Raw genomic sequence first — 24344 nt, forward strand, 5'->3', positions numbered from 1 at the left:
CTGTGTGATACATGTATGTGCTTGGTAGGAAGGTGAGTATGGGCGGGGTCCCGTATCTGACCAATAGCACGGTGTGGACGGTGTTCCACATCTCATTAGCAGCAGAACAGGGGCGAGGCCCAAGTTAGGGCAAGATTGAGTGTGGACTGGGCCCGTATCTCACTATCAGTAGGAGTGTGGACGGGGTTCCATGACTCATCAGTAGCAGGACAAGGGCGAGGCCTTAGGACAAGGTCCATTATTATATGTTTAGCTTATGTGTTGTGATATGCTTATATGTTTTGATACGCATATGTGTTAGTATATGATAGCGGGAAAGGTCCAGTGACAGGCGAGGCCTATGTGAAACAGATCTGTGTCCGAGCGGGGCTCGAAGCTAAGTGGGGCCTGGAGCAGCGGGGCCATTGTAGCGGGCGAGGCCCGAGGTAGGGGGCGAGGCGCAGGATAGCGGGTGTGGCCCAGTATGTGCAGTATGTTGCTATGTATGGTATGTGGTAGGTTAGGGAACTCACTAAGCTTCATGCTTACGGTTTTCAGTTTTGGTTTCAGGTACTTCCGGTAGTGGAGGAAAGAGCTCGGGGTGATCGCATGGCACATTCCATTGATTAGACCGCCTGGGATGTTTTACTCTGATAACGAACATATGTTTTAGAAATTAATACTCTGTTTATGTTATGGATTGATAACTATGTTTTAAGTAATGTTTTATAAAGGGAATTTTTAGTCTTGAATTTTGGGACGTTACAACATTTGTGACATCCTCAATTTCACGGCTACAAAAGACCAATTTGTTTATGCTTTATTTAGTCTAGGTTCATCATTAATTCAAAGACTACTTGAACATTTGTCACACCCCAAAACCGAGAGCGGCGGAAACGTTCTGGGGCGGAGGACGTCATGTAATGTATCACAACACAGTAGTAGTAAACAAGAAAACAACATCATCCATTGCATTAAATATATAATTTTAATACAAGCATGTTCTGTATAGTTTTAGACACCAAATATATTATGTAAATCAAAATAATAAGATGAGTCTTGGATGCGCTCCATCTTCTCAAAAGCTGGTCTCGGTACCTGTCTACTGATGACCTGAGAATACAAGTTATTTTGAAAGCGAGCATCAGCATTAAGCTGGTGAGTTCATAAGTGTTTTAGCGTCGAGGTTTGTTATCAAAACGTTTGAGCATGTCTCCATTGTAAGTTCGTAAAATGTATGTAAGTGTTTGTAAGTGTTTGTAAAAGTTTGAATCTCTCATAAAAACCTATATTTTCTATTAAAATAACCTTCTACCAAGGCTTAACTGTTTTGTATGTTCGATTGTTGTAAAAGCGTGTAATTTCCCAAGTATAACTATCATTAACAAAATATAGTTTGTACATTAATGTTTAAGTGAAATAATCACTAAATGTATGTAATGGGTAAATTAATGTAGTGCTGTAGTGTTGTATTATAGGAACTACTGCTGTACTAACTACCTTAAACCGGATTTATATTAAGGTATTATGTGATAAATTGTACCATACTATCGACTGAGTAACAACGACAAATGTAGGTCGTAAAAAGGTATGACGTTTGGCACCCGCAGACCTACAGGTCCGGCTGTAGCTAGCAGCAAGGTGTAGGATAGTCAATTCAGTATAGATCAATACGCAAACTCACGCTCTCCCTCCAAGAGATTCTGGTTACAACTCGGGCCATGACATTTAAGGCATGCTCTGATACAGTGATTCACAATTGTAAACGTATTCATGTATATGTAATGTAATGTTACTTGTTCTGGTATTGTTGTATATGTTCTCTTCTTAGTATAGTTGTATAAGTTCTTCTCTAGTATAATTGTATATGTTCTCATAGTAATGTAATGTATATGACTCATAGTAATATAATGTATATGACTCATGAATGAACTAACTCATTGATCTAATAATAGTATAAATGAAATCATGTGTTACTCCGATGGCAACTTACTGATGATGTAACTGAAACGCATGAATAATGAAAGTACTTTTATGTCTATATATGCATATATGATATATAATTAATATTGAAACGACCCTCGGACGGCTACCCGACATCCCACCAGACCACATCCAAATCGAGGAAAAGGAAATAGGGCGGATGGCCTTCCTAAGTCTTTTAAACATTTCTTATATATCTATGCATATATGGACATGCAATTTATAAGAAGTATAATAAAGTTTAAATAAAATTATTTGATAAGTAAAAGAGTTTGTAAAACATTTTGAAGTAAAACAGATTGATAAACATTTTGAAACAGTGATGAAATCATTGGTTTTGTAGTTATTAATCACATGTGATTGATGTAATAACTATAGGTATTCAACTTATATCCCCCCCCCCCATAAAAGCATTTAAAACATTTAAAAGTATTTCAAAGGTTAATTAAAGGGGTATGAACTCACCTGCAGTGAGTGGTTCTGATGACAATGTTGGATTAGACGCTAGGTGCCAAGTGGTGACTTGAGTACACGCGCGAATCCTATTTAGCATATATTGGCACATATATGGATTTAATTAGTGTTATGAACAACTAATTGATGATTTTGGGACCACCTTAGGGACTAGTAAACACTTATAATGAAGTGTTATAATCATATATGATTGTATGAGGGTTTATAAGGCTATACAAGAGGGTGTATGGCCAAAATACACACTATATGTGTGTGTGCGGCCAGGTGTGCGGCCTAGTGTGCTGCCAGCACCTGTGTGCAGCCATGTGTGCTGCCAGGTTGTGTGTGCTGCCATGTGTGCGGCCAGATGATGATCTTGGTGTTCTTGGTGTTCTTGGTGTTCTTGGTACCTTTTATGAAGATCTTCAAGGAGAATGGATGATACTTGAGAGGATTTTCGTGTTCTATGCTTGAAGAAGTGAAGGAAGTGTTCAAGAATGATCTAAGGGTGGCATATATAGGTAGAGTGTGCGGTTGGGAAGGTGTGAGGCCACAAACAAGAGTGTGTGGCTGCACACTCAAGTGTATGGCCGCACACTCCATGTTTTGGAGTGTTTGGCCCGGTTTTGATTCCTACACTTCAAGTTAACCCTTTTTAACACTCCTACCTTGATTATATCACATTTAGAACACTTCATTAGACTCTAAAGGGTACTACTATATAGTAAAATAAGTCCAATATTGGAAAGAATTGAAGAGTGCATGCGAGAAGTTTTTCGGGTTGTCACATCATCCCCCTGTTAAGGGAATTTCGTCCCGAAATTTGAGTTTTAAGTTAATAGATTATTACAAATAACTAAGTAAAAAGATGAGGATATTTCAGTTTCATCTGATCCTCTCGTTCCCAAGTGAATTCAGGTCCGCGCTTGGCGTTCCAACGAACTTTCACAATCGGGATATGGCTTTGCTTCGTCTGCTTGACCTCACGGTCCATGACTTCTACGGGTTCTTAACCGAAGTTGAGGCTCTCGTTGATCTCGATCTCGTCGAGTGGGATTACAAGAGTCTCATCGGATAGACACTTTTTCAAATTGGAAACATGGAAGTTAGAATGTACGTTACGAAGTTCGTTCGGTAGATTGAGTTTGTAAGCCACTGGGCTGATTCTTGCGAGAATCTCGAAAGGCCCAATGTACCTTGGATTTAGCTTTCCACGCTTTCCGAAGCGTATCAAGCCCTTCCACGGTGAGACCTTCAATAAAACGTGGTCGCCCACCTGGAATTCCAACGGTTTTCTACGTTTATCGGCGTAGCTTTTCTGTCGGTCTCTGGAGGCTTTCAATCGTTCACGGATCTGAACGATCTTCTCCGTCGTTTCCCAAATGATTTCCGGACCTGTGAGAGTACTGTCAGAAGTTTGACCCTTAGCTAATTGGGTATCACCCACCTCAGCCCAGCATAGAGGGGATCTGCAATTTCGGCCGTAGAGGGCTTCAAATGGAGCAGCCTTGATGCTCGTGTGATAACTGTTATTATAGGAAAACTCGACAAGGGGTAAATGAGTATCCCGTGCCTTTCCGAAGTCAATCACACAGGCTCTCAACATATCTTCCAGTGTTTGGATGGTCCTCTCACTTTGCCCGTCGGTCTGAGGATGGTAGTCTGTGCTCATGTCTAGCCTTGTTCCTAGGGAATGTTGCAACGATTGCCAGAATCTTGAGGTGAACCTACTATCTATATCGGAGATAATGAATATAGGAACACCATGTAGTCGCACGATTTCCCTAATGTATGTTCTCGTAAGTTTCTCCATCTTATCGGTTTTCTTTATAGGTAGGAAGTGTGTAGACTTGGTCAATCTATCGACGATGACCCATATGGTATCAAGTCCACCCGTTGTCTTGGGCAACTTGGTTATGAAATCCATAGTGATTTGCTCCCACTTCCATTCTGGGACCTCTGGTTGTTGCAGTAAACCAGAGGGTTTCTTGTACTCGACCTTGACCTTTGCGCAAGTAAGGCATTTACTTACGAAGGTAGCAATCTCTGCTTTCATATATAGGCCACCAGTATAGCTTTTTAAGATCCAGATACATCTTATCTGAACCTGGGTTGACGGAATACTGAGTGTTGTGTTCCTCGGTCATGACCAAGTCTCGGAAACCACCGTGCTTCGGGGTCCAGATCCGGTTCATGAAATATAGGGCTCCGCCACCCTTAGCTTCTAAGTTCTTATCCATTCCTCTGAGGGATTCATTTGCCACATGTTCAGGTTTCATAGCTTCAAGTTGAGCCACCTGAATTTGTTTAGACAAGTGCGAATGGATAGTCATTGTCAACGACTTAACTCTTCGACCAGAATATTCCTTCCGACTTAGGGCGTCTGCTACTACGTTGGCTTTACCTGGATGATAACGAATGTCGCATTCGTAGTCATTGAGTAGCTCTACCCACCGTCGTTGTCTAATGTTGAGCTCCTTCTGATTGAATAAGTGCTATAAACTCTTGTGGTCGGTAAAAATAGTGCTTTTAGTGCCATACAAGTAATGTCTCCAGATCTTCAGGGCAAACACAACTGCCCCCAGCTCAAGATCATGAGTGGTGTAGTTGACTTCATGCGTCTTCGGTTGTCTCGAGGCGTAGGCGATGACCTTACCCCGTTGCATTAGGACACAACCGAGCCCTTGGCTTGACGCATCGCAATAGACTATGAAGTCTTCTATCCCTTCGGGTAGGGATAGTATTGGTGCAATGCACAAGGCTCGCTTGAGCGTTTGAAATGCTCTCTCCTGTTTCTCTTCCCAGTCAAAGGCCACGCCCTTTTGGGTCAGTGTTGTAAGAGGTTTCGTAATACTGGAGAAGTTATGTATCAACCTGCGGTAGTAGCCAGCGAGACCTAGAAATTGACGAATTTCTGTAGGCGTCTTCGGTGCTGACCAGTTCTCAATGGCTTTAATTTTGGATGGGTCCACGTGGATTCCCTCTTCGCTTACCACATGTCCTAAGAATTCGACTCTTCGGATCCAAAATTCGCATTTCGAGAACTTCGCATAGAGCTTCTCCGTTCGTAACATTCTTAAAACTTGTCGTAGGTGACTGCCATGCTCTTCCTTACTCCTGGAGTAGATCAGGATGTCGTCAATGAAAACGATGACGAACTGATCCAAGTAAGATCGGCATACTCTATTCATCAGGTCCATGAAGACTACGGGGGCATTGGTCAATCCGAATGGCATCACCACGAACTCGTAGTGTCCGTAACGAGTCCGGAAGGCTGTCTTCGGAACATCTTCCTCTAGCACTCGTAACTGGTGATAACCGGATCTCAGATCAATTTTGGAGAAATAGCTCACCCCTTGCAGTTGGACAAATAGATTGTCTATGCGAGGCAGAGGGTAACGATTTTTGACAGTCAGTTTGTTGAGTTCCCTGTAGTCGATACACATACGGAATGATCCGTCTTTCTTCTTAACAAACAAGACTGGTGCTCCCCAAGGCGAGAAGCTTGGTCTTATGAAGCCCTTGCTGAGCAGTTCGTTAAGTTGACCAGATAATTCCTGCATCTCTGCTGGTGCTAATCGGTAGGGCGACTTAGCCACTGGGGTAGCTCCTGGAATTAAGTCGATTCTGAACTCGACCTGTCTTTGCGGAGGTAAACCTGGTAGTTCTTCTGGGAAAATGTCGGGGAAGTCGCTCACTACTGGAATGTTCTTTAGTTCTTTCGTTTCGAGGCTCCTATCGACGATGTGAGCAAGAAATGCGCGATATTCCTTACGTAGATATTTATGTGCTTGGATACTAGAGATAATACGAAGACTTGTGTTGGGTTTGTCGCCGTAGACTATTAGAGTTTCATTAGATGGGAGGTTTAGAGGGATTGCTTTCTCGAAGCACATGATGTCGGCGCGATGAAGACTCAACCAATCCATGCCGATGATAACGTCGAAACTTTTAATGGAAACCGACATGAGGTCGATTGGAAATGAATGGTTATCTAGAGTTAAGGTACAACCTAAGTATATGCCCTTGGTGCTTTCAGTTTTCCCATTTACCATTTCTACCGTGAATTGTTCTTTAAGTGCGTGTGGTTGATGTTTAAGTATGTGAGCAAATTTATGGTTCACGAAGCTTCGCTCCGCTCCACTATCGAACAGAATGCATGCATAGGAGTTATCGAGAAGGAACGTACCAGTCACCACCGTCGGGTCAGCAACTGCTTCCCCATGGCTTATTGCCAGTACTCTCCCCGATCCACCTGCATTCTTTGCTTTGGGGCAGTCCCTCTTGTAGTGGCCTGCCTCACCACATTCATAGCAGGTTGGGCTCGCGCCTGAGCCAGGGACTTGAGTGACCGGTCTTGCCGGAGACCTACAAAAACGGACAGTGTGTCCTTTCTTGTCGCAGTTAGAACACTGCATTTCACGGCAAGGGCCGTTGTGGTGGAAGTTTCATTTGTTTCACTTAGGCAAACTTCCTGCATACTGCTTCACCGGAGTAGTAGCAGTAGGGGTTATTGCAGCATGCACAGCCACAATTTGCTGCTTTTTGGCAGCTCGCTGTTTCCTCTTGTCATCCCAGAACTTCCGCTTAGAGTCAGCGGGTTTGGAGGGTTCTGAGACGGTTTGAGTTGTTGTTGCTGTTGGGGATTGAATTCCATGGTCGATGAGTCGTTGTGCCAGCCGCTTGGCACTGTTGAAAGTAGTAGGGCTTGATGATAGAACATTTCCTTGGTACGGAGGCACCAGCCTCCATATGTACCTTTTGATGTTTTTTCCCTTCAGTGGGAACCATATTGGGGCAGAGAGCCACCAGTTCACTGAACCTAGCGGTATAAGCGACTATGTTGGTGCCATTCATGGTTAGGCCCCACAGTTCTTGCTCCAATTTCTGGATTTCGCCTCTCGGGCAATACTCCTCAATCATGAGGTCTTTCATTGTTTCCCAGCCCATGTCGTTGGCTACAACGAGAGTTAGAGCTTTAACGTGGCCGTTCCACCACGTTAGGGCTTTTCCTTCAAAGGTGCATGCGGCATATTTGACTTTACTCACAGCAGGGCATGAATAGATTTCGAAAACCGATTCTGTCTTCTCAAACCATTGCGAGAGGGCAATGACTCCGCCGGTTCCATAAAAGGACTTCAGCTTACAGTTGGTGAAATCTTTGTAAGAGCATTCTTTCGTGCGCACATGGATCTCAGCATGATTGGATTCAACAGGGGTTCCACCTTGGCTATTGTTAGTTGAGTGGTATTGGGCCATGGCAGTTGCCACTGCCGCAGCTACTGCAGCGTTTAGAGCCACAGTATCTATGACCGGAAGAAGAGGTGGTGCAGGGTTATTCTGGGGAGATTTGCGAGGAGGCATCTTTCAGCTATAAGTTTATAAAGACAGATACAATGGTAAGAATCAATTGTAAGCAAGTTGAGAGCGACACGTGGACTAAATAGCCATAGTCCAACAGTTGAATGAGTGTACGAATTGAAGTCATAATAGGGAAGAATAGTAGGAAAAACGCAAGTGTAAAGGTTTTCTCATAGATTAGATAGCTGTCAATATTATTGGTTTTATTGATGTAATGTGTTTAGGGAAAAATCGACCTAAAAGTAGGTCTTACATCATACCATACAGAAAAGTTTGACAGTTACTAGATTCCTAGTTAGCGTACTGAGAGTTCGGAATATTTTACAGACAAATGTTACCAAAAGCCCAGATACTAAAGGCTATTCCTTAATCAAAAGACAAAGATGTACTAGGCATCTTCTAACGACGACGGGAACTCCTAGGGCGAATCCTCATATCTGCCAGTTGCTGAACCACTTCTCGGAGGTGTCGTTCGTGAGCTCTTTGGCGAACTCGAAGTTCTATGATTTCGGTGGTCAATTGATGTCGCAATGCGTCATTGGATCTCCTCGTCCTTTCGAGTGCTTCTTCCATATGTCGAATGCGGACGGTATTAATGCCTGAGTTGGCATCAATTTCCATGACTCGGTCGATGGCTGCTCGACCTTGTTCAATGTTTCAAGCAATTCTATGGACCATGACGGGCAGAGCTCTATCCGCAGAACCACCTTCGCTAACGTTGTAAAAGCTTCGGTCCCCAAAGTAAGGTAAGGGTTGACCCTGTTCGTCGCTCCAGCGATTCAAGTTGTTTACCCACAAGGGAGTGGGACCTGGAAATGCTGGTCGGGGATCGTAGTTTGGGGCTTGACCTACTAGCGGTAGGTTGTTGACTTTAGGCTCGGAGTCGGATCCATCAGAAAAGCCTTCTACGAGGTGATCATGCAAAGGGATTGGATGCTCATCTTCAGGCTCTTCTTCTTCGATCCACCCTACATTTCCTTCATCTAGAAAGTACGGGTCGCCGTGATGGAATCCAGCCATGATATCTATGCGAGAAGAGAGGTATGAGAATATAGTATATGCGTAGCTAGTAGTACAAAATACACCTATAGTATTTTAAGTTTAGGTTCTACTTAACTTCTTGTGGTATTGTTGGTAAGTTTTTTGACTTGTTAACATATCACAACCATTCTAGGGCATATGCTAATCACTCCTCGGACCATACATCCCCGAGCTCACCTGTGATATTTAACAATCGTAATAATTTTGTTCTGTCATTGTGACTCTGACTTTAGTATGAATGCAGTCTAGTATACTTAATTAAATATTTCAGTATTTAATGTATAGACTCTTGGTCAGAGTGCTTTATTCCCAAATGGGTTTATAGTTTAGTATATCTTTTATAGGTTGATATACTTAATTCACTATAAACAATGCTCTAATACCAATCTGTCACACCCCAAAACCGAGATCGGCGGAAACGTTCTGGGGCGGAGGACGTCATGTAATGTATCACAACACAGTAGTAGTAAACAAGAAAACAACATCATCCATTGCATTAAATATATAATTTTAATACAAGCATGTTCTGTATAGTTTTAGACACCAAATATATTATGTAAATCAAAATAATAAGATGAGTCTTGGATGCGCTCCATCTTCTCAAAAGCTGGTCTCGGTACCTGTCTACTGATGACCTGAGAATACAAGTTATTTTGAAAGCGAGCATCAGCATTAAGCTGGTGAGTTCATAAGTGTTTTAGCGTCGAGGTTTGTTATCAAAACGTTTGAGCATGTCTCCATTGTAAGTTCGTAAAATGTATGTAAGTGTTTGTAAGTGTTTGTAAAAGTTTGAATCTCTCATAAAAACCTATATTTTCTATTAAAATAACCTTCTACCAAGGCTTAACTGTTTTGTATGTTCGATTGTTGTAAAAGCGTGTAATTTCCCAAGTATAACTATCATTAACAAAATATAGTTTGTACATTAATGTTTAAGTGAAATAATCACTAAATGTATGTAATGGGTAAATTAATGTAGTGCTGTAGTGTTGTATTATAGGAACTACTGCTGTACTAACTACCTTAAACCGGATTTATATTAAGGTATTATGTGATAAATTGTACCATACTATCGACTGAGTAACAACGACAAATGTAGGTCGTAAAAAGGTATGACGTTTGGCACCCGCAGACCTGCAGGTCCGGCTGTAGCTAGCAGCAAGGTGTAGGATAGTCAATTCAGTATAGATCAATACGCAAACTCACGCTCTCCCTCCAAGAGATTCTGGTTACAACTCGGGCCATGACATTTAAGGCATGCTCCGATACAGTGATTCACAATTGTAAACGTATTCATGTATATGTAATGTAATGTTACTTGTTCTGGCATCGTTGTATATGTTCTCTTCTTAGTATAGTTGTATATGTTCTTCTCTAGTATAGTTGTATATGTTCTCATAGTAATGTAATGTATATGAATCATAGTAATGTAATGTAGATGACTCATGAATGAACTGACTCATTGATCTAGTAATAGTATAAATGAAATCATGTGTTACCCCGATGGTAACTTACTGATGATGTAACTGAAACGCATGAATAATGAAAGTACTTTTATTTCTATATATGCACATATGATATATAATTAATATTGAAACGACCCTCGGACGGCTACGCGACATCCCACCAGACCACATCCAAATCGAGGAAAAGGAAATAGGGCGGATGGCCTTCGTAAGTCTTTTAAACATTTCTTATATATCTATGCATATATGGACATGCAATTTATAAGAAGTATAATAAAGTTTAAATAAAAGTATTTGAGAAGTAAAAGAGTTTGGCAAACATTTTGAAGTAAAATAGATTGATAAACATTTTGAAACAGTGATGAAATCATTGGTTTTGTAGTTATTAATCACATGTGATTGATGTAATAACTATAAGTATTCAACTTATATCCCCCCCCCATAAAAGCATTTAAAACATTTAAAAGAATTTCAAAGGTTAATTAAAGGGGTATGAACTCACCTGCAATGAGTGGTTCTGATGACAATGTTGGATTAGACGCTAGGTGCCAAGTGGTGACTTGAGTACACGCGCGAATCCTATTTAGCATATATTGGCACATATATGGATTTAATTAGTGTTATGAACAACTAATTGATGATTTTGGGACCACCTTAAGGACTAGTAAACACTTATAATGAAGTGTTATAATCATATATGATTGTATGAGGGTTTATAAGGCTATACAAGAGGGTGTATGGCCAAAATACACGCTATATGTGTGTGTGCGGCCTAGTGTGCTACCAGAACATGTGTGCGGCCCTGTGTGTGGCCCTGTGTGCAGCCATGTGTGCTGCCAGGTGGTGTGTGCTGCCATGTGTGCGACCAGATGAGGAAATTGGTGTTCTTGGTGTTCTTGGTACCTTTTATGAAGATCTTCAAGGAGAATGGATGATACTTGAGAGGATTTTCGTGTTCTATGCTTGAAGATGTGAAGGAAGTGTTCAAGAATGATCTAAGGGTGGCATATATAGGTAGAGTGTGCGGTTGGGAAGGTGTGAGGCCACAAACAAGAGTGTGTGGACGCACACTCAAGTGTATGGCCGCACACTCCATGTGTTGGAGTGTTTGGCCCGGTTTTGATTCCTTCACTTCGAGTTAACCCTTTTTAACACTCCTACCTTGATTATATCACATTTAGAACGCTGCATTAGACTCTAAAGGGTACTACTATATAGTAAAATAAGTCTAATATTGGAAAGAATTTAACAGTGCATGCGAGAAGTTTTTTGGGTTGTCACAATATTTATCTAGTAAGGATAAGTCAGGCAGGACAGTTGGGAGGCAGGATCATTTTGGTGCATAGCTTTTCTGAACTCCAACAACCAACCCAACGTGACCATTCTAGACACCTCTCCCATAAGTAGATCAATCAGTATAATGATTTGGAATTACTGATAAATCTTATTTATAGGTTAAAAATAACAACATATGACAATAAATATAAGTTACTGTGACATCCCCAAAATCACGGCCAGAAAAGACCGATTTCATTTATGCTTTTTAAAATAATTTCAGAGTAAATCCTTTTGATTTAAAAGAGTTGCGGAATTTGTTCCCAAAAACAAAATATGTTAAAATAATATTTATCAAAGCATTTCATCAAGAGATGCGTTTTCATTATATAATCAAAACTCGGGATGTCATGTTCCGATACAGACCATAAAGCATAAACGATAACATTACAAGTTATTCAACAAATATATACATATATAGACTTGTAAACAAAACAACTCGATGATTCACACATCTTATGCCCTTGCACCACTTCTTGTAATATAAATAAAACTGAGTGGGTCAGGCTTGGGAGCCTGGTGAGCATATAGGGTTTTCAACCCACAATAAATAATTATATTTAATTTCACCAACCAATAATAACCCGATTACCCATTCCCGTTATCCTCACTTTATATCCCTAAAACAACATCTATCTCAAGGGACCTAATCTAGGATTTTCATTGAGATGGACATTACTGCTAAGGGGTTTCCTCAACAATAGATATCCTAAAGGCAACCATGAGGGGGATAGAGTACACCGGTGAACACATCGTTCACAACACCTACAGGTTATGAACCTGCTAGTGTTCCACAGGACTGTCTAGAAAGAGTCTATGGTCGTTATCCATACTCCGCTGAATAACTAGATCAACAACAACAACATCGAGGCCTCTCATCTGTTTATCACACATCAACTATCTACCCATGTTCTACCCAACATATTAGTAGATAAAAATATATATTTTTATACATAGTTTAAAACCTGTATAGTATTCTCATTCAATACATATTCCAATCAACAGATGAGACACATACACATAACACGTATTTCATAGAGAATAAATCATATCTATGAGATAGAAGAAAGTGAATATACATTCACACATATAACAACAAAATATACACATAACATGTATATCGTATAAAATAGTTCATAGTTATGCGTTAGAAGAAAGTAACTACACACTCACTTGATCAGAAGATGATCGGAAAGCACTACGACTTGCAGAAGTAGTATTCTTCAGTAGATCTAGAAGATCTTCACAAAAACCGGGCTTCTCGCGAGCAGAGCTTCGGCTCAGGAATTGCACTTCTCGGGATCTTTGGGACTTGCTTCGGGGCTCGGGAATAATACTGGGGCTTCGGGGTATAAATGGCACGCAAATCAAAGCAAAAACTAGAGAGAAAGTATGAATTTGGCAAAAGAATTAGGTTGGCCTCGCATGCCCTTTTATAGGAGGTTGAGGCCTCGCATTACGCTGGGCGTAATGCTCTACGCGGGGCGTACTCCTTCGAAATCGTCACCGCTTACGTATCCGAAGAAATCGAGTGCGAGGGTTGTTATGCTTTGTTGTATGCTGGGCGTACAGCCTTAAACTGGGCGTAACCCAGATAAGTCCGGTGACTCCCCTTCGGATAATATCGGATTTAACAATTAAATTTATATATTAATTATTTAATAAATTTCAAAAATTCATATCTTCCTCATACGAACTCTGTTTTCGACGTTCTTTATATCCACACGTAGGTGATACTACGTTCTACAACGTTCGTTTAGGCTCCATCGGCTAATTTTGAATTTATTTTTATTATTTATTTTTAGTAGGCCGGGATAGGAAAACTCCGTTATAAATTCATAACTTCTTCATCCGACGTCCGTTTTCGCCTATCTTTTTATCGTTTCACTACAATTAACGAGATCTTCAATTCTCGTTTAGATTGTTTCGGCTAAAAACCGCTCGGTCTCAAATCGAGTATTCGGGCTGCATACCGCTTAGCTGAAACTTCAGAAAATCATAACTTCCTCATACAAAGTCAGATTTGGGCGTTCTTTTCATGCACGCTCTCGGTTTAAGGAAATCTACAACATTCTTTAGATCACTAAGGCTAAATATCGCACTAACATAAATTTCACTTTTTACGTCGTTCAGCGTTGCCGGTTCTGTCGCGAAACTTCGACAGGTCATAACTTCTTCGTTATAACTCGGATTTCGGCATTCTTTATATATTCGGAAACCTCATTTCAACTACTACAACATTATCCGTAGATATCGAGCTTATCTAACATTTCGTTTTGACGCTTCTTTTAATTATTAATTCAATTAAGTCACACAGTTAAGCACAAAACACAAAATGCTCAAATAATATACTTCTATTATTTCAAAACGGGTTACAAAGGTTAACATATACTATTATATCAACAGTAATGACAAGCCCAGAAACACAGGTGTTACAATTCTCTCCACCTTAGAATGATTCTGTCCCCGGAATCACACATCAACAAACAAATGCGGGTAGCGACTCATCATGTCACTCTCCGTATCCCAGGTGAGATTTGGCCCATTCGTGTGTTTCCATCGGACAAGCACTAACTTGACCATCTTGCGTCGCAACTTCTGAGTCTTTCGGTCAATGATTGCCTCTGGTTCTTCAATCAACCTTTTGTTCTCATCGATTCTCAACTCCGAAAGTGGAATCATGTTGGGAACTTCTCCTGTGAACTTCCTCAAATAACACACATGGAAAGTGTTATGAATTCCATTCAGTTCTTCTGGTAGTTCGAGCTTGTAAGCTTGGTTCCCAATCCTCTGAAGAACTTTAAACGGTCCAATAAACCTTGGACTTAATTTTCCCCTTTTACCAAATCTTATAAGTCCCTTCCACGGCTAGACTTTAAGCAAAACCAAATCTCCAACTTCAAAAGTCATCGGTCTTCGCTTGTTGTCAGCATAGCTCTTTTGACGATCCTGAGCTGCTAACATTATTTCCCTAATTATTTTCAACTTTTCAACAGTTTGATGGACTATCTCCGATCCCATAAACTGCTTTTCCCCAGCCTTAATACAACAAGACGGCGTACGACACTTCTGTCCATACAAAGCTTGATAAGGAGTCATCTTAATGCTCGAGTGGAAACTATTATTGTAGGAAAATTCTACAGAAGGTAAATGTTCATCCCAGTTACCTTGGAATTCCATGGTACATGCTCTCAGCATATCTTTAAGTGTTTGTATCATCCGTTCATTCTGACCATCAGTATGTGGATGGTAAGCTGTACTTAATCACAGCTTGGTACCCAATTCCTCTTGTAGACTTTTCCAAAATCGCGAGGTGAAACGGCTGTCACGATCTGACACAATCGTTAACAGAACACCGTGAAGCCTCAAAATTTCCTTCACGTAAGAATTTGTAAGCTTATACATAGACCATTTCTCCTTGGCTGCTATGAAATGTGCACTCTTAGTGAATCGATCAACGACCACCCAAATCATGTCGTGACCATTCTTTGTTCTAGGTAGTTTAGTGACAAAATCCATAGCGATGTCTTCCCATTTACCCATAGGCACAAGTAAAGATTCTAAACTCCCATATGGTTTCTGATGTTGTGTCTTGACTCTCGCACAAGTCACACACTCAGCCACATACTTTTCAACATCAAGCTTCATCGTCGGCCACCAATAATAGGGTTTCAGGTCCTTATACATTTTAGTGCTACCAGGATGAATCGAGTACATGGTCTTATGAGCTTCTTCCATCAGAAGATCTCTAACTCCTCCTGTCTTAGGTATCCAAATCTGATCTTGGAACACCTTCAGTCCATGACTGTTTATACCGAACACCAACGTTTTGCCCAAACGTTCCACCTTTCGGTCATTCTTCTCAGAAGCTTCCTCTTCGGCTTTACTTATACTTTCCACAATGGTCGAGACAACTTCAATTCTCAACGCTCTTGGCCTCTTCCTTTCAAGATTGACTTTCCGACTGAGAGCATCAGCAACAACATTTGCTTTATCGGGGTGGTAAAGTATCTCACGGTCGTAGTCCTTAAGTAACTCTAGCCAGCGTCGTTGCCTCATATTCAATTCTTTCTAATTAAAGAGATATTGGAGACTCTTATGATCAGTGAAAAGTTTCCACTTCCTGCCATAGAGGTAATGCCTCCATATCTTCAGAGCGAAAACTACCGCTGCCAACTACAAATCATGAGTCGGGTAGTTCTTTTCATGCTCTTTCAGCTGTCGAGATGCATATGCGTTCACCTTATCTCTTAGGTTCAAAACACAACCCCAATCCAACACCAGACGCATCGCTATAAACAGCGAAGTCTTCAACTCCATCAGGTAGAGAAAGTATCGGTGCCTCGCATCATTTCTTCTTTAGCTTCTCGAATGCTTCTTTATGCTTATCACTCCAAGCATAAGTAGGTCCTTTGTGGGTCAAAGTTGTCAATGGACTAGCGATCGAAGAAAAGCCTTGGATAAACCTTCGGTAATATCTGGCAAATCCTAAAAAGCTTCGGATCTCCGTGGGACTTTTCGGTTGTTCCCACTTCATCACAGCTTCGATCTTCGCTGGATCAACCATTATCCCCTCTTGGTTGACCATGTGACCCAAGAATTGGACTTCTCGAATCCAAAAATCACATTTGGAGAACTTAGCATACAGCTTCTCCTTCTTCAAGACTTCCAACACTTCTCGCAAGTATCTGCCATGCTACTCTTGGCTTTTCGAGTAAATCAGAATGTCATCTATGAAAACTATCACAAATTTATCAAAGAATGGATTACAAACCCGATTCATTAAATCCATGAATGCTGCTGGAGCATTGGTTAGTCCAAATGACATAACCAAGAACTCGTAGTGTCCATATCTAGCTCTGAATGCAGTCTTCTCGATATCTTGCTCTCTTACTTTTAGCTGATGATATCCTGACCTTAGATCGATCTTCGAGAAATAGCTCGAACCTTGCAATTGATCAAACAGGTCACCAATCCTTGGCAACGGGTATCTATTATTTATCGTTGCTTTACTCAGTTCTTTGTAATCAATGCACATCCTCATGCTCCCGTCTTTCTTCTTTACGAATTACATCGGAGCTCCCCAGGGCAATGAACTAGGTCTAATGAAACCTTTGTCTAATAACTCCTGAAGTTGCATCATCAGCTCCCTCATCTCCGTCGGTGCTAATCGGTAAGGTGCTTTTGCTATTGGCTTCGTCTCAGGTAACAAGTCTTTTCTAAACTCCACCTGTCTATCAGGTGGTAATCTCGGAAAATCTTCGGGAAATACTGTCGAATAATCACACACGACAGGAATGCTCTGCATCGCCTTTTTCTCCTTCTTAGCATCTATCACAAATGCTAGATACGATGTACATCCTTTGGCCAAAAACTTTCTAGCTTTCATTAGAGAAATGATTCCAGAATTTACTCTGCGTTTATCTCCAAACACCATAAACGACTCTTTCCCTGGCAGGTTTACCTTTACAATCTTCTTCTTGCACAATATCTCGGTGTTATTGGCGCTAAGCCAATCCATTCCCAACACGATGTCGAAACCATTAAGTTCTATAGGCAATAATTCCTCGCGGAACTTATTCCCATTCAAGTCAATTAAGATATTTTTCATACGATGGCTAACAAGTATAAACTTGCCACCAGCAACTTCGACTAATAAGGCATTATCTAGTCTATCAACAGGCAAAGCTAGTTTCCTACCAAATTCATGCGGAATAAAGGAGTAGTTGGCTCCAGAATCAAATAAAATTTGGGTAGTGTAACGCCCCAAATTTCAAATACCAAAATAACTTAACATAGTCCCAAAACTTCCAAAATTCAAGATTTAAATACTAACATAATTATTAATAATAATAGCGGAAGCAAATAGAAATTTAATTAAACACTTGGTGCGCTACGTCTTCCTCAAAACTTGTCGCCTTCTTCAAGTCTGAACTTTATCCTTTCCATTCCCGCTGCCGCTTGCTATGTTATTTCCTGGGTTGCGTGCATTTAAAGATTCTAATGGGTAAGCCTAGGGCCTAGTGAGTTCGTGGTTTTCATGCATATTGACGTCAATAAAATAAAAATAATGCGACAATTTATCAATATAAATCTTTTCATTTATTTCCACCCTTGATGACACATTAGGGAACTACGGTCAATTCCAGGGAACGAGTCCCTCCGCCGGGCACAACAAATATGCTTACAGCTAGATAAACAGAGCGTAAGCTCTCCGCCGCGTACTAACACCCTGTACGACGACTAATAATAAGACCGTGTAAATACACCTGTTCCCTATATGTCACCCACCATTTTCACCCTTTTATATGAAATAATTCACAAAATTTCACACAAATATTCATAGCAATAACAACAGTAACATGTAATCGCAAATAATTTAGAATCAACTTTTCATGGAAGCAACCACAAAATTCACACGAAACTCACCTTGTTGGCGTTAGGTCTTAACCAAAGCTTGTCACGCTACACGCTCCCTACATTTAACCCACATATTTCTAAGGCAACAATCCTAGAAAAACATCCTATGCGATCATTTTGGTTCCGATATTCACATATCTTGTTCGACCCACCAATAGTTATTTACTAACATATTTACGACATTTGTAAAATCTTACTTAAATATATGCCAACATTACATAAATCGAATATCTAAACGTATGATGTCATATTTAATTTAATTTTCTAAACTAATAGAATTTCACTCTCAGAAGAACATATAAAATAAATAGATACGTAAATAAGTGAATAAAAATAAATAAATAAATAAACTTTCACAGCATCCAAAAATACGACCATGTGAAGTTTCCGTATTTAACTTTTGAATAAGACCCCAATTCATAAAAAATACTTCAGGGACTAAAATTAAAGTTTCCTAAACTTAACTTTTCCTTCAACAAATGCGTGCTTATCAAGCACAAGGTTAGATTCAGCAAACCTTTCAAAAGGTAAGGATCATTTGTGTAAATATTAATATAAGCAAGTAAAAGAACACGATTCATTTTGCCCCAAAAAAAAACTGAAATAAAAGGAGACGCGCCCAAAGATTGATCACACGACCTTGGGCTCAATCACCTTCATTAACCAGTAAGCTTCTACTATATTTTGGTTTTAAAATTGTAAATAATTTATTTTAAAACACTGGAAAACAATTCCACCCACCCAAAAGAAATATACCCGGACAGTCATCTTCTTTACCCGCAAACAAATTTACCTACTGCCATTTTTGAATATAACGCATCTTCGAAAAGTATGTAAATTAATTCTTTTAAAATTACCACAAAGCATCTCCACCTTTGGTTGACATATTCCCGTAAAAATTTATCACTAATTCTATGACCATACGAGTTGCAGGTTTTATTTTTAAAAACTCTATTTTTAGATTTTGTCAAATTACTAATAGTGTGGGTCGAATCAAGACAACAAGTGGAACCAAAATACATCTATCATGCATATAAATCTATCCAAACAACAATATCAAACTTAAATCACGTAACATTACCTCAATTTCAAGAAACACTCCGAAAATCTTCAAGAAATTCAACACCCGATTTCTCCCTTGATTCTTCGTCTTTTTTCACAATTCCAGTGGGGTTTCCACTTGATTTTTCATGCTATATATAATGCCTAAGTCTATAACCGGCGAAACCCTTTCATTTGCTCGTATTTAACTAACCTAATCAAGGTGACGGTTTTGATCATTAAGCCTCATAATTTGTATATAATTAACCCATTAATTGTGAACTAATCCACTTTCTTTTAGATTGATATAATCAGATTATATATATTACATATATATATATTTTTTTTGTGAGTTATTACAAACTTCCCCCCTTAGAAAAATTTCGTCCTCGGAATTTAAATTAATCAAATAAATGAGGGTATTTAGCCTTCATATCTCGCTCGGTCTCCCATGTTGCATCCGAACATTTATGATACTTCCACTGAACTTTCACCAGTGGTATCTCCACATTCCTTAACTTTCTGACCTTTCGATCTATAATCGCAACGGGTTCTTCTGTATATCGTAGCTTCTCATCAACCTTAATTTCTTGAAGTGGCACTTCCATGGCGGTATCCGCTAGACACTTCTTTAGATTAGAGACATTGAATGTGCTATGAATGCCCTGCATTTCCCTTGGTAGCTCCAATCGATAGGCTACCTGTCCAACTCGTTCCTTAATTATAAAGGGTCCAACGTAGCGAGGACTTAACTTCCCCCGCTTACCAAAACGAACAACGCCCTTCCATGGGGACACCTTTAACATAACTTTATCACCGACCTGAAACATTATTGGCTTTCTCCGCTTATCTGCATAACTTTTCTGCCGATCCTGAGCAACCTTAATGTTATCCCTAATCACCTGGATTTTGTCGGTAGTTTGCTGAACAAGTTCAGGTCCAGCCAACTGTTTCTCCCCCACCTTATTCCAACATAATGGAGTTCTACATTTCCTGCCATATAGAGCCTCATATGGTGCGACTTTTATACTTGCATGATAGCTATTGTTGTAGGAAAACTCTATTAACGGCAAATGAGTTTCCCACGAAGCTCCGAAATCAATAACACAAGACCTTAACATGTCTTCCAAGGTCTGTATTGTCCGTTCACTTTGCCCATCTGTTTGCGGGTGGTATGTCGTGCTCAATTTTACTCGAGTACCCATTTCTCGTTGGAAGCTACCCCAAAATGTCGACGTAAAACGACTATCCCGATCCGAAATAATAGATAATGGAACTCCATGCAGTTTCACTATCTCGTCAACGTATAATTTAGCTAGCCTTTCTAACGGGTACGTCTCCTTAATCGGAAGGAAGTGCGCCGATTTGGTTAATCTATCCACAACTACCCAAATCGCGTCATAACCTTTTGGTGTCCTTGGTAACTTAGTCACAAAGTCCATTGTGATGTGATCCCATTTCCACACTAGAATCTCCATTGACTGTAACTGACCGTATGGCCTTTGGTGTTCAGCCTTCACCTTCAAGCACGTCAAACACCTTTCAACAAAATAGGCTATATCCTTTTTCATACCAGGCCACCAGTAAGATTTTTGTAAGTCTTGATACATCTTGTTTGTTCCCGGATGGATTGAATACTTTGACATGTGCGCTTCCTTGAGAAGTAAGTTACGCACTTCACCCACTCGTGGTACCCAAACCCTTCCTTGGAAACACTTCAAGCCACGACTATCTTTTTCCAATGATTGTATTACCCCCGCCACCCTTTCACTTTTCCACTTCTCTTCCTTCGAGGCTTCCTCTTGATTCTTTCTCAAATCATCTAGTAAGTTGGTGGTTATGCTAATCTTCATCATCCGAGTCTTAGGTGATTCTCTTCTTTCCTTATGAGTTAATGCATCAGCTACCACATTTGCCTTCCCCGGATGATACAATATCTCACAGTCGTAATCTTTTAATAGTTCCATCCACCGTTGTTGTCTCATGTTCAGATCTTTCTGATCGAACAAGTATTTCAAACTCTTGTGATCAGTGAAGATCTGACACCTTGTCCCATACAAATAGTGTCTCCAAATCTTTAAAGCGAACACTACTGCAGCCAACTCCATATCATGTGTTGGGTATTTACGCTCGTGAACCTTTAACTGTCGTGAGGCATAAGCAATCACCTTACCGTTTTGCATCAAAACACACCCCAAACCTAACTTGGATGCATCACTATAAACAACAAAGCCATCATTGCCTTATGGTAAAGATAATACTGGTGCACTGCTAAGCTTTTCCTTTATGACGTTAAAGGCATTATCTTGCTCTAGCTTCCATTCGAACTTCACATTTTTCCTTGTCAGGGTAGTTAGCGGTGCAGCTATGTATAAACCGTCTATAGTATCCTACCAACCCAAGAAAACTTCGTACTTCTAATGGGGTCCTTGGTGGTTCCCACTTTTCAATCGCCTCAATCTTTGCTGGGTCCACCTTGATACCTTGTTCATTTACAACATGTCCCAAAAACTGGACTTCCCGAAGCCAAAACTCGCACTTCGAAAATTTGGCAAATAAATTTTCTTTCCTCAATAAACTAAGTGTTAGCCGCAGATGTTGCTCATGGTCTGCCTTACTTTTAGAGTATATCAATATGTCATCGATAAAGACGATTACAAACTTGTCTAGGTATGGCTTGCACACCTGGTTCATCAGATCCATGAATGCAGCTGGTGCATTGGTCAAACCAAATGGCATTACTAAAAACTCGTAATGACCATACCTAGTTCGAAAGGCTGTCTTCGACACATCTTCTTCCCTGACCTTCAGTTGGTGATACCCCGACCGTAAATCGATCTTTGAGAAGTAACTTGCCCCCTGGAGTTGATCGAATAGGTCATCAATTCTCGGTAATGGATACCGGTTCTTTATAGTCACCTTGTTTAACTCCCTGTAGTCAATGCACATTCGCATTGTCCCATCCTTCTTCTTGACGAATAGTACTGGTGCACCCCACGGTGAGGTACTGGGCCGAATAAAACCCTTGTCGAGCAAATCTTGCAACTGAGCCATCAACTCCTTCATTTCGGTTGGTGCTAACCGATAGGGCGCACGAGCTATCGGTGCTACTCCTGGGATAAGATCGATTCGAAACTCCACTTGCCTATCCGGTGGCAAGCTAGTTAGGTCATCAGGGAACACATCTTGGAACTCGCGTACAACTGGTATATGTGTTATTTCAGGCTTGTCCTGTTTGGCATCGAGAACATATGCCCAATAACTTTGACACCCTTTCTTTAGATAACGAGTTGCCTTAGTCACTGATATCAAAATAGAGTCCTTAATTCGCCGATCACCGTAAATCTTTACCATTCCTTTTTCTGGCACCCAAACTTGAACAATCCTATTTTCACAATCTATAATCGCTTGGTTTTTCGACAACCAATCCATCCCTATAACAATATCAAAATCACCTAGGGCTATAGGTAATAATTTTAACGGTAGCACACTACCTTCTATTTCGATAGATCAATCATCATATTCCTCTCTTACTACTACCCAATGATCGTCAGCAGTTTCAATTTCTAAGGCATGTTCTATAGTCTTTGCATTTCTACCCAGGTTTTTGCAAAAAGTAGAAGACACAAAAGATCTATTTGCACCAGAATCAAATAACACCCTAGCATGAATTGAGTTTACTAGGAAAGTACCTGTCACCACATATGGGGTCTCCTGAGCCTCCTGAGCCGTCATGCGAAAAGCTCTAGCTTTTGGTCTACCAGTGTCAGCCTTTTTATCCGTCGACCGATTGTCTGTTATCCTGCCTTGATTGTTGTTACCTTTACCCTGGGGACATTCCGACTTAATGTGGTTAGGGGAACCACACCCGTAACATACCCTTCCTGTCTTACATTCTGTGGCTATGTGCCCTGGCTTACCACACTTGTAGCAAACTTTCTGATTCATATTACTCTCCCCCTTATGATAACGGTTACATTTCGGACATTGCTTTACTCCAGAGCTTTGATCAACCTTACGTTCTTGCCCTGAAGTCTTTCCTTTCTTCGAATCATTATTTGTACCCTCCCATTTTCTTTTCCCCAAAGCCCTGTCTTCACCTTGACGATTCTTCTCACGTTTGCGACCTTCTGCAGCATCAACAGCAGACTGGAAAGTACCCGGTTTCTGAATTTGCACAAATTCACGGATAGCTGTTCTCAATCCCCAAATATAGCGTTCCACCCTTCTTTCTTCCGTAGATACGTAAAATTCGGCAAACCTAGTCTTCTCCGTGAACTTTGTGGTGTACTCCCTCACAGTCATATTCCCCTGCTCCAACCTTAAAAATTCTTCCTCCAACTGTTTAACCGCTGTACGAGGGCAAAACTTTTCTTTAAAAATTCTTAGGAACTCATCCCATGACATATTCTTGGCCTCCTCACGCCCCCTAACCTCCTTCACCATGCCCCACCAATGTATTGCCTCCCTTTTTAGCATTGTCGCAGCATAAATCACCTTGTCCTCATCCGCACACTTGCTAGTATCGAATGTTCCCTCAATCTCCATGATCCATGTTGATGACAAAACGGGATCAATTTCTCCGTTAAAAATGGGTGGCTTGCAGTTCATGAACGTCTTGTAACTACAACCCCGCCGATCGTGGTCGCCATGATGCCTTGTGGGTTGTGCAATACTTGGTTCACGACTCATATTTGGTGTACTCTACTCGTAGTCCTCTTCACCTCCACCCAAGTTACCTTCATACTCACCCATTATTGCTTCTCGTGCCTGAGCAATTACATCTGGTAAGGTGTCTCGAATTGCTCGAGCAATCTCATCAGCCAACTCCTCTCTAGTGATCGTGTTTGCCGCACGACCCCTTCCACGACCTCAACCTCGACCGCGGTGGGATCCAGAGCTACCATGGGCCGATTGTACAGGTATCGGTGTTGTAACAGCACCTCGGCCTCTTCCTCTACCCCTACCTCTTCCTTGGCCCCGTCCACGACTAGCGTTCGGGTTCAGTGGGGTTTCTGGAACATCTCCTGGTGCTCTAACATAAGCTCCAATTGGGATGCGCTCTTCCTCCGGAGTGACCCTAGTGATCCTCCCAGACCTTCGTGAAGACATATCAACTACATATTTATGCTTATAACACAATAAGTATAACAAACATAAATTTTATTCCAAATTATTAAAACTTCAAAAATAGGCATACGTCTTGTTCACATCAAGTCACTCAAGCCAACAACCAAGAGAAATAATAAAAAAAAGACAAATCAT

General features: G+C 40.7%; 1 protein-coding gene across 1 annotated transcript; it reads right to left on the minus strand.

Annotated features, from left to right (window-relative positions):
- Positions 1–22589: 22589 nt before the first annotated feature.
- LOC128128019 (uncharacterized) lies at positions 22590–23771 on the minus strand. Its single transcript, XM_052766784.1, has one exon. The coding sequence runs from the start codon at positions 23769–23771 to the stop codon at positions 22590–22592; it is 1182 nt and encodes a 393-aa protein (XP_052622744.1).
- Between the last annotated feature and the right edge of the window lie 573 nt (positions 23772–24344).

Source organism: Lactuca sativa, chromosome 8 (assembly GCF_002870075.4).
Source record: "Lactuca sativa cultivar Salinas chromosome 8, Lsat_Salinas_v11, whole genome shotgun sequence".
NCBI lineage: Eukaryota > Viridiplantae > Streptophyta > Magnoliopsida > Asterales > Asteraceae > Lactuca > Lactuca sativa.